Source organism: Netta rufina (assembly GCF_964035555.1).
Source record: "Netta rufina genome assembly, chromosome: 5".
Taxonomy (NCBI): Eukaryota; Metazoa; Chordata; class Aves; order Anseriformes; family Anatidae; genus Netta; species Netta rufina.
In genome coordinates, this window is record NC_140128.1 from 19,649,208 (window position 1) to 19,661,592 (window position 12,385).

Below are 12,385 nucleotides of genomic sequence, written 5' to 3' on the forward strand. Positions count from 1 at the left end.
GGTCTTTTTAAATGACAACCATGCCGTGAAGTTCTGCTTTTGTGACTTTTTTCATGGCCATTTTCACAAAAATATTTCCCTGTGAATGAAAAGCTCCTGTTGCCCAGGGACTTTGCAGGAGGGTGGGTGTCTCTGTTATCCCATTTTTGGGAGATAACCTTCAAAGGAATAAAAAGCTGTTTTCCACATGGCCTGCAGTGCTGATGGCACTGGCAGCATTTCTCCTAAGAAAAAGATTTCACTGTTTTAATTCAAGCATTTTTTTTTTTTTAATTTCAGGTTTGAAAGGAGGATGAAGGTATGGCATAACACTTCTAACCCGTGGATCTCTGCCTCACACTTCACAGACAGCAAAACTGATCTCAAGGGAGGAAATGCAACTCCCCTGGTGATGCACAAGTGATAAAACAGGGAGAGCACTCAGGTTTTTATGCTTTGTCCAGCCCAGTACAGTCAGCAACTCTGCCTTCTCAGCTTCGTGGTTGCTCCAAACCGAGACCCAGCTGCCACGGCTTTCATGGGCTTGCTAAAGGACATTGCGATTGTCACGGGGCCACGTGCTTTTGGCCAGCACTTCCCTCTAAAGCAGAAGATCTCAGCCCCTCTGAGCCACATCTCCAGGCTGTTCCTCTCCTCCTGCTTAAGACACTTTAATACAGTATTGTTTCTTCTCATTGAACTCACTGTGGCAGCTGCAAGATTAAACTTGCAAGTACTTCATCTTCCGTGGCAGATTATACCTCCTTTAAGCCCTGTTGAGATCAAAGGACGGAGGTCTTGGAAAACGGAACAGAGCACCAATACACACGGTTCTGGAATGAGTTTCTAGCGGGCCCAGGTGTTTACTTCTGTTAAATTTAATATGCATGGCAAAGCGAACTGTAGCTTCAGTTTCAAATGCTTTCATTCTTAGCTGCTGTCATAAAACCCAGAGCAGAGTAACAGGCTTGATCAAAGCTAACATACCCAGAGTCACGAAGAGCGGTTCTCCAAACCTGTCAATATACACCATGCACAGGAACGATAACAAAATTTTGTGTTAATTGCCTTTCGATCACTAAAATCGCTTGTCAGCCTAGTTACCTGGCTGCATTTTAGCAGGTAGTGCATGGGTAACAATGAACTCTCAGTTGCTTTACCTCAGCTCCCACAGCATAGAAGCAGTAGGGGTTGCTATGCTGATTATACAGGCCAAGACCTGCCCTTGACCTTCCTTTTCGATATGAAGCTGTGCCACAGAGATGCTGCAGAAACCCAACACACAGCACTATGTCTTACTGAGTGCACTGCACGCCCCACAAGAGCAAGGAAATTTTCAAATAAAGTTTAGACAGGCAGTAAATAAAACTGTCACAGCCCCGTATCAATTGTCCCTCGGTCTAGCCCCAGAGCTACTGCCACTTCCTATAGCTTTGGCAGTCCTCCACTCCCACTGTTGAAAGTTTACACAAAAATAGTAAAGGATAACGAAACTGTGGTTAAAGAATGAGTTATTTACGTTGCAGGAATGAATCCCACAGCACTTGAAATTTCCTGCATGAATACCTCCGCAGTCCTCCGCAAATTGTGTGCCTGTTTCACGGTATGTTCCAGGTCTGAGCTCTGGCAGCAAACGACAGATATATTGCAACTTTGATTTAATGTGGAGCTCATCTTTCAAAATCAAGGCTTGAAGCTTTCAATGCTGCAGGTTAAGCAGAAGGAATATTTCGTAAAAGATCCAAATCAGCTGATTGATTCACTGCTGTTAAAAATCTTTTTTGTTAAAACAAAACAAAATAACGAGAAAAACAACAAAAAAATCTTGAGTATCATAAAAGCTGAAATTCTAGATTAGTTGACCACACAGAACTAAAGAATTAGATCAGCTGTGAGTTCCTATTCATCTTTTGTCGTGGTAATAGTTAAAGAGTTTTCACAAGAAGAAAAAAACATTTGAGATACTGTAGAAATGGGCTGATTTGAAAATCCATAGAGAGGATGTAATTTAAAATTATTTAATTTGAATATACTGGAATGCAGGTTCTTGAGATTATTTAGATCTGGCATGCTTGTACTGCACCAATGACTTTTCTGCCACAGCTGCCATTTCTTCTTTGTACCATTTTCCCCTTTTATTTTTTATCTGCTCATATATTCAAGAAGAAGAGAAAAAACACAGAAGCTGGCAAGGAACTGATATGGTTACAGCTTGGGTCTGTGAATGACTGACAAATGCCAGTTGAGCTCCTCCAAATTTCTTCTCTTCTAGCCTCTAATACAGCTGCACTCTTCACTCCAGATTTGTCACAATACTCTCCGACATATGTCCTGAGTCAAGGCTTTTTCCTTCAATGATAACTCCAAGGGAGAATTCCTGTGCTTGTGTTGGCCTCCAGATGTCTTACAGCAAGCAAAGGAGATTCAGAAGAGAACCTTGGGGGATCTCACAGTTCACCAAACTGACTGCTGAGGCAGATGAGACCTTATTAGATTTCCTTTCTGAGGACATTACAAGACAGAAGCACAATATTTATTTCACAGGAGCCCGATCAGCAATTTGCTGCAGCTGTTTTCTGTGTGTGCAGCAAATGCATTTGTGCACCAATTTGTGCAGCAAAAGCAGGTGCAGATTGGATGTACAGCAAATTCCACGCCAATTCCAGCAAATTCCACAATTTCTACACTAACCTCGAGAAAGGCATTCCTATCGGATGCTATTATGTTTGATTTTGCTGACTTTTGGCTTTGAAGTAAGGAAAAATATGCACCAAAACAGCTGGACAAGAGTCAGGTAGCCCAGAACCTGCCACATTATTCAGAAGTATACACTCAAACCATCAATTTTTAGCGGTTCTCTGTTATCTCTCCGGTGAACACAAAGGTTTCCCAACCGACATACTGATGAATGTTTGCATAAGCGAGTTCATACTGCAAAACCAAGCTGGTATTATTGTTAAGCATGGATGGTAGGAAGTGAAATAATAGTTTAAAAGACAAATAAATTTCACAGAATCATATCTTGAAGGTCTCCTCCAACCAAAGTGATGCTAGGATTCTTTCAAACTGTGTTGAAATTAACTTTTCTTCTGTACCATTTACTTCACTTGGAAATGCAAAAATGAAAAAAAAAAAACAAACACAATTCAATATAAGAATGCTCTGAGTGGTATCCAGTACTAACATGCATAAGGAGAGATGACATCCCCTAATTATCATGCTTTGTGAATTTAAAAGTAGATACCACTTAACATAAACTACTTAGTAAAAATAATGAGATTCTTGGAAGAAAAAAATAAAAAACAGAAAAAACTGGTCGTTTAAAGTAGTGCTTATTGCAGGTTAAGAACAAATACTGAGAATATACAGCCTTTGCTTATTCACATAGATGAACTTTACAGAAGGTCCTTCAGACAATAGAGGCAGTATTGTTTACATAGAAAAATGACAAAATAAGACTCATTATACAAATAAATACATTTTCAAATATTTTTAAATCTTCAGTATGATTTAGCAACTATATTTTAATGTGTTTATCTAAAAAAAGGATGAAAATTATACTAGTCCTCCTTACTGTTTCTATTGCCAAAATTTAAAATATGGTAATAAACATTTTTTTTTTCCCTTAAATAAATTCCTGTGGAACAATTATTGTGTTCTAAAACTATATTTACTTTTGGATGCTGAGAGCAAGGATGTTAAAAAAAAAAAAAAAAGTCTGTGGAACCTTAATAGGATAATTCCTAAGGGCAAGATGAACTAGACAACAATAAACAGAGCAAACTCTCTAAGTCACTGTCTGTGGAAAGATTGATAGGATAGCTAGGAAATGTACAAATGGTCTGTCAAATGCACAATCCTTCCTAAAATTTCTGTTACTGAAAGTGGGTGGAAGGTTTCACTATCAAACTTTTGTCTTCAGCTTCTCCATGTGAAAAACAAGCAGTGCAGCTTAAGGCAAAGAGGGACAACTGTGCATGCGTTATGCCTGCTAGCTGAATCCCAAATCTCACTTCCTAAAACATGAAGGCATTTTGGTATTTCTTCTTGCAGGTATTGATCCATCCCAGAGAGACCTGATGCAGTTTGCAATGATCTCAGGGCAAAGCGATACAACTTTGCCAAACAGCAAATAAGAAATAAATCTACAGAGAAAGAAGCGTGCAAATGGAAAAATAGCAACAGGCCCTCAGTGTGCAATAATGCATCCACAGAAAATAAGAATAACTAAATCAAATCCCACATGGAGAATACTTGATAGAAATTAGATTATAAGAACCGGTTGTGCAATGAAAACCTATTTATTTCTTCATTGTGTATACTTATTGCTTGGCAGTTACCAACTGATGAATACAATCAAATAGCTTCATTTCCTCCTCCCACCCTTCCCTTTTTCAAATCAGCACTTACCTTGCATTCCAAGACCACCATTTTCCATTGAACCCAATTATTTCTTCTCTTTCCCCCAAAAAAGTCCAAACCAACAAGCTGCAGACAAGCCACTCTCATGATGGAGGGAATCAAAGCAACCTGCAAACACATTGCACTGACAATAACATTATTTTCCTGCCTATACTTGTGAGGCCAACCCCTCCTGATGGCTGCTTGGACCACAGCTGATAAAGAGACTATGGAGCCTGGATAGCTCCACCAGCAATGGTGTAATTACTGCTGCTTCCCAACCCAGTTCTTTGGGTTTTCTCAGATGATGGTTATAACCATTCTTTCTTATCACTGAATAAAACAATCACTTAGGTGTATATATTCATAAGCAATCTCCAGCCCTGACATCTGAAACAAAGCAGCTGCAAACCCTAATAACAGGGCATGGAAAGCATTTATTTGCTGCCAGAAATCTACTTGATACCACTAACATTTTTATTTATCATATTATAGTAGCGTCCAGAGCATGTAACCGAGATCATGATCCCATCAGGAAAAGCCTTGCACATAACTCATGAAAAGACTGTGTCTGCCCCTGAGTAATATATAAAATAAATGACTGAGATTGAAAAACATGGTGAATTTCTGCAGCTAGCCTGTTCCCACAGTAGAAACAACAGCTAACCCCATAATTAAGTTGTATTTTTGAAATCCTGGTCCAGTGGCTCAGCCACAAAACCATTTGATTCCCTCTAGTCTGTGGGTAAATTGCTGCCATTGCCATCTCCAGTTGGTTCAAAGAGTAAGGATGCCCCCATAAGCCCTGAATCAGGTGAGTTTGTGATCCCCTAAAAGGTTCTCATTCACTAGAAGGGATCAGCACATAGCTAGATGATTCTTCCACACAAACAATGCTTGTAAGACCAAAACAGTGGTTAATGTAGAATTTCAAAGGTGCTCTTTGGAAATGATAAAAGCTTTTATTCACGTATTTTCTTGGAAAAGGATGAGGAAAAGAAATCGTATACAAATAGTGAGAGCCAGAGACATGGGTTTTAAAGGTGTGGTTACATGCATTTCTCTCTGCTCACTGAACTTGAGAAAGTACAGGCTGGATTCTTTCCGTGGGAGCAATTGTGCATCTTCAAATGCCAGAGAAGGAAGGCAGGATGCCTCTATCCTCAGACTTTCTTAAGAGAAGAGAAAAGCTGAAAAATGGCTATCATCTCCCCTCTAGTCTGCTGTCCTGGAAAGCACCGTACTGTCAGCACATCCTCAGCTCACTGAGTGCTCACCTCAAGGTGAGCCACATCTCTTGGCTGGACAACGCCAAATGAAGCTTGACCCCAAAGGATGCTGTACAATGAAAAGGGGGAAAATAAGAGGATTTCAACCACCTGAGTGGTGGTAAATGCTGGTAAATGCTCAAAGCAATCAGGTTTTGCTAGCACTTAATGCAGACTGGCTAACTGTGCTTTACTAAGAATAATCCAGTCCATTAAAAATAGCGGCATTTCTATCCCAAAATCATGATTATTATTTTTTTTAATAGCAATAATATGAATACTTAAACCCATCACTGCTAAATAAAACTTGAGGTCACAGGAATTTTGCCAAGTTTTATGATATTCCCAGGGATGTGCAGACATTAATACAGAGAAGACTTATTAATACAGAGATTAAGTTTCAACTCAAATGCTTTCTTTCGTAGCTCCTGGCAAGCACACTGAGTTCTCAAAGAATACGTTCTTAAGATTGACTTCACAGCAACCTTAACTGCTGCAAGACTTTCAGGCTAGCTATACAAAAGCAGCAAAAGAAACATTTTATAAAATAAACCAACTTGCACTTGAAAATAAATGCTTTTTCCATGCTGAAAAGCAAACATAAAAGCAAGCAGTGCTGCTGTAGGCACTGAAATAAGGACACAGAGATTCACCCAGACGAAAGCAGAGCAGCAGCTCTCTGACTGTGTGTGTCAGCACAACACAATGCAACAGTACCCTGATTAAACACTCTAGGCACTGCTGTCATACAAACAGATCACACATTGACAAACACTGGCATGTTTAACACAAACTAAGTATCTGGAATGATTTTAGAAAATATTTTGGAATTTTATCTCAGCAATGCTGACCTCTGTTGCACAAAAAATGGTAGGTATTTATACATAGTACTTATGTCATACATATCAGACGTAAAATTCCCTCATTGCAAAAAAAAAAAAAAAAAAAAAAAAAAAAAAAAAAAAAAGACTGGAAGAGCAAGAAGGAAACTAGAGAAAAAATAGCAAGGAAAGGAATAAGTAAGAAAGATAAAGAAAAAAAAAGATTAAAGGGAATGATGTCCCATAACATCTGTTTGAGATAAAACTATCCAAAGAATAGCAGATGCTCAGACACTCCATCAGCAGCACTTTCAGTTTTGGGGTTATTTCTGTTACAGATGAGCCTGCTATGGGATGGTGCAACTTGCTCCAGGTCCCACAAAGCACCTAGAATAACGTTCAGTCCTAGCTGGCAAGCAGTTCCACCAAAGTCAAACTTCTTGCAACTTTAAAAGGTGAGCATTTGCCTAAACTCTCTGTTGGATGAGCACCAGGGTGTAATATTGCTAATTGCAAATTCCTGAAGATCCTGACTGAAGTCATGAAGGTATTTTTAAACATTGGCTTTAAAGCCCTTGCCCCCAGTTAAGAAAGAATTAGTTTGGTTCTGGTTGCTTAAAGTCATGAAATCATCAACAATACCCTCAACTCAAGCCACTCGTTTCACATTTTCACTCATCTTTTCACAGTCAAGAGGGCTTGAAACCTTTCAAAAAGTGAATACACAGATTTCAATGAAGCCAGTCTTGGCCCCTGGAGCTGGTGGTAAAATACATATATCTATCTTAACACTCAGAATAAAAGCATGGGCACTGACAAATTTGCACGCACTCTGCACCTTGCTCATTTTAACCTTCACAACAACTCTCTCTCTCATTTCTGCTCTCCCTTGATGACTTACTGACCCAAATTGCCCAAGATTAACACCCTCTCGTTCTGGGGGAGTCTTTTTGCAATAGGGCAAGAGCAATTCAAGACTGAATACAATGCAGACCACAGGGAAGAAATGTAAACTGTATCTGGATGAAGGAAAACTGCTTTCCCTTCAGTATAACCCTCATACTTATTTTGTCCCTGTCGGTTTTCATCTCACTTGAAATTCAAGAAGTCTCTTTTATAAACTGTTGCTTAAGTAGCCCTGGGAGCAGCCCAGTCCTCTGCTAGCTGCCATGCACAGAGCTGAACTGGAAGAAATGTGCTTCAGCTGGTGAAACAGCTTCTGCTATAACCTTATGGGAACCAAGTCCTGAGATTCCCATATCTGATTTAAAAGCCCTTTCATAGAGATTTTATCAAACATTTTAAAACATATCTCTTAATTCATTCCTGAATTAAGAATAAAAGCAATCGGATTAAAATATACAGGAGATATGCCAAAGCAGAAGGAATAATTCCATTGGCCTTGAAATATAGCTCTTTTACTGGAAACATTAGCAAGAGAAGGACCGTGTGTCATCACAAAAGAAAGGCGGTTTTTAAGATGCACTCTCTTCAGAACAGGTTCCATGTTTGTCCTCAATTATCAGTTCATAAATTGAGAATCTCTTGGCTGCTAGCAGATGGGCAAAGGTCACCAAATGGGGACCTAATAAACTTAGTGCAATTCAGAAAATTAACAAGAGTCTGAAGTAATTTCTTTCCGCAGTACACTGAGTATTCCAGAGCTGTTCCCCTTTAGCGAAAGGCCACTAGAAAACAAAAACCCAGAAAAAGCCAAAAAAGATGTTCCCCTTCAGCTGCCAAAGTGGGTTATCAGCAAATAAACTTGGATATATTTTCCTTATGAATTAAATGAAATGGTTGATAACGATATCCTACACTTATATATAACCTTTAAGTTTCAAGTATTCAAAAGTAACTTCAGGGGGAGGTGGGGGGGAACCATTAATTCACAGGTAAAGCAGCTCAACCACATTCCCAATCAATAGCATCAGAGCTTCTTCAGGAATTACCAGGAAGAAACAGGACAAAACATTTCAAAAAAAAAAAAAAATAATAAAAATCCGTGACTAAAGCAAGGATCATAAATCCTTATTTTGGCACCTTGCTATCTGCTGTTTGCCATCAAAAACAATTTTCCCATTTTAAATTTGAAAAGAGGTATTTTAATTCTTTTTCACCCTAAAATAATTAGAAAACTTTACAGGAGAGAACAAAACAAATGACAAAAAGCAGGTCTCCCATATTGCTACCCACTCATGCATACACAGATAGTCTTTTGTTCATAATGCTTCATTATATTTTCTCATGTAAGATAGCATGAAAAGAATGTTCACTTTTAACATCTTGAGTATACATCAAACACTCTCAATCTTTTGCCTGCTTTTCTTTCCTACCTTCTTTTCAGTAAACAGACCAATCTTCTACAGTCTGTCCTCGCTAGACATTTCCTGTTATCTGCTGCCCATTTTCAAATTACAGCCACAATGATTCTGACCTTATCCCCAAGAAAGTTTACAGGAATTACTTTTCCTGAGAAGGAAGAACATTCTTCTGTCATCCTCAAAACCATCAGTTACATGGGTTTGGTTGAATACGACAGAATAATCAGCTTTTGGGCAAAGTTCAAGCATCAACAATTTTAATTTGGAAATAAGCTTTTTAAACGTTTTTGAGTAACTGGAAACAGCCCATTAGAATGGCAGCAGCTACGCCACGTTAGCTGTAGCAGACATCGCTACTGCCATGACAGCAACATAGCATTAATGGGTATTAAACTGACATGATACAGACATCCAAAAACAAAGTTCAAGTACTCAGGCTGTGCTTGCATCACAGGCTGTGCCCTTAAGTGATCTATGTTCATCAGTGACAGATTGTCGAAGATGGGAACTAATAAATGAAAGCTGCTCCTGTCCTGCACTGACTGAGCTCTGGTCTGGGAGAGTTACCAGATTCTTGTTCTTCCTTTACCTGTTTCCCTAAAATTGCGTTTAATTGGCACATAGAAAGCATGCTTATTTAAAGGAGAGTATGTATTTAAAGGCGACCTTGCTTGGAATCTGTGTGTCTGGGAGTTGTCACAATAACAGACTTCAAGCCAAAACATAGCAACATTATAATTGATCAAATCAAAACTCAAGAGCCTACATTACCTGCAGCAAGTGCCAGAGGTATATTTTCTCATAGAAGACAGTTTGCAAAATCTTCTCATGGAAAAAGTTAGACTTGCAATACAAAGAAAGGTGCAAAATCCTGCTGAAGCCTTAAGTCAAATAAACTAGATGGTCATATTCAAAAGTTTTCCTGAACTGCATCCTGCATTCATTACTAACATAAATGGTTAAAACATTTTCCATTGAATACGGATTTTTGGACCAAACCTTTTTTTTCTTTTTAGTATAATGTTTTCTGATATTATCAAAAATAGAATTCCTTCACTCACTCCTTACTGCACAGAAATTGAGCAATTTCATGCTTCCAGCAAAGGTTGGTTGCCATTAAAATATTTGCAGTAATGTAGATTCATCGCTTTTCTACGTTACAGATTTTAAAGTGGAAAAAAAAAATATTTAGACTGCAAATACTTCATCTCATCATCAGAACAAGGGAAAATATGATCAAAGTGTAACAACTGAATGATAAAGTAGCATTTTTAAAGACTATTATCTGTAGATTTTTTCCCGCTGATTCAAAGCCTCTCTTTAAAAGGATATTTATGATTGAGAAGCAGTTTGTGTTCTGACTCAGAACAAATGACAGCTCAGGTTATCCATTCTCATAATGGCTGTCAGATCAAATCTGCTCAATTTTCTTCTACATTTTTTTCCTTCTAGCAACTAGTACAAGCTCAGCCAAAGATCTTAATAACGATCACCAGTAATAAAAAATGAAAGTTTGTTAGCTACTTTAGTGATGATGTATGGGACAGAGAAGGATTTCTTGTTGCTTTCCATTAGGGAACACGTTCTCCTCAACAAGAATTAGTAACATCTACATTTTTCCACAAAGTTAGTAGATAGCAATGCAAAGCCAGAGAGAAGACCTGTTTAACATAGAGATGATCTTTTACACAGCCCTTTCCTGACATGAACTTTTCCATCACACGTTAACTATCAAGGGTAAAACAAACAACAAAATGGGGGAAAGAAGACAGTTCTGCCTTCTCATTGAGAAGGTTTTCACTTACACCTTCCCATGCCTCCCAGCTCCCCAGTTCTCTGGGAGCAAATATGTGATGCTCTCATGGAGCTCAGCAAGCCACGGAGATGAAGCTTCACAGCAGCTTTCAGTAAACCCAGCTCCACTGACTTCAATCAAGTGAAGATTTTCATCAGCTGAGGAACTGGTCTGACCTGCATAGGACAGACTTCTGTGCACAATAAAAGCCCAAGGGCTGAAACGCTCTGAAATCCAAGCATGCACGCACAAGAGGTGAAATCTTAGTGCCTTTCAAATTTACAGCAAATTTCCACGGACTTCAGCATGGCAGGAACATTCCTGGTGTCGGACCGGAGGGTAATTCATTGGCATCACTGCAGCGACACTGATTTGTTCCAGCTTAGGTTCTGTCCTCAAATTTAGGAGGTTGCAGAGCATATATTCTGGGCCTAATCCATTATAATGGCATGTGGAAGTGGAAGAAATGAAAGCAGCATAAATGAAGATTTTATCATTTAAATACAATCGAGGGCTGTTATTTTTTTATATATTTGTTTCAGTTATCATTCATTTCTTACCTCACAGTTACAAGCAAGCTATTGTTCAACTTCAGCTCTCTCAGATTAGGTAGATAGGCACCTACAGGATGAGAATAAAGAATCATTTTGCACACCTGGTAGTAGAATAAAGGAAAGTTCTGACAGTTACACACTGAAGCATCTCATTTTACATGCATTTTCTGCCAGATCTGTGCTGGACCTCTTCTAAGAAAATTAATGAGATTATTTCACTCAGGAAATATTTCATCCTTTGCATTTTTGCAACAGATATGTATTGTCGGCTTGACTACTGAATTATCATTTTTGGACCCCTTTCTGACAATCCTGATACAGCACCTTTCCAGAGAGACAACAACAAAAACTGGCTTCATGGTGACTGTTTTTTTCATTCTAACCCATAATCCTTGTTGTTCACTATTCAACTGTAGAAGTTTCATATCTATGAAAAACGCAGTACTCCTTCATTATTGTTTTCATCCACATCTTCCTCTATTCCTATGAAACAATTTCTTTTTTGGTTGCTTATGTACATTATCTCTGACCCAAAATCACAGACCAAATCCCTCCAAGCTCAGAATAATTTGGATATAATCTCAAGTCACAGGAAACATTTGCTATTGACAAGGGCAAATTTTTACCCATTCCCATTAGCAGAGAACCCTCCAGTTTAATATGTCACCATGAAGAGGCAGCACCATTTTTAGACAGACTGGATTGTTACTGAGACACTAAAGTCTATTCTTAAATATTTTTATAAGCCTTCTAATTAATCCCTGTCTGGCAAGGATGATTTAGCAGTGTCCACAAGAAGGACATTCTAGCTCTAGCTCTTTGTAAAGGATCAAAAAGAGAAGAAAAACAAATAATAATAATAAAAAAAGGAGTGGGATCTCAAAAGCAAACAAAGAAGGTCATGTTGTTCACTCCATTTCCCCAAACAGAACAACAATGTTTATGGCAAAAACATTTTAATAAATCATGTTTCAGAAGAAGCATTATCTTTATCTAATGCTATTTGGGAGTGATTATAATCCACATATTGAATTTCATGCCATACTGGAAACAACTTCATTTCTTTGCAAAGCTCTTTAGAAAACACTAAAAATTCAAAACACATTGTGCAGTTTTTAGCCTTATTTTTAATCATATTCCATAGTACATAAAAATTAGAGTACAAATTACAAACACACCACCCCATCCTGCAAGGCATACTCTTTCACGTTGAACAAGTTTTTATAAGGTATGGCAACAAAAT

General features: G+C 38.4%; 1 protein-coding gene across 1 annotated transcript in view; it reads right to left on the bottom strand.

Moving 5' to 3' along the window:
* LRRC56 (leucine rich repeat containing 56) overlaps positions 1 to 12,385 on the bottom strand; it is a gene marked incomplete at its 3' end in the record, with an annotated part of 46,022 nt that overhangs the window by 18,192 nt on the left and 15,445 nt on the right. Inside the window, exon 3 of the mRNA XM_084287271.1 lies at positions 11,149 to 11,209. Within this exon, the coding sequence (XP_084143397.1) occupies positions 11,149 to 11,209 (61 nt within the window). The remainder of the gene's footprint in view (positions 1 to 11,148; positions 11,210 to 12,385) is intronic.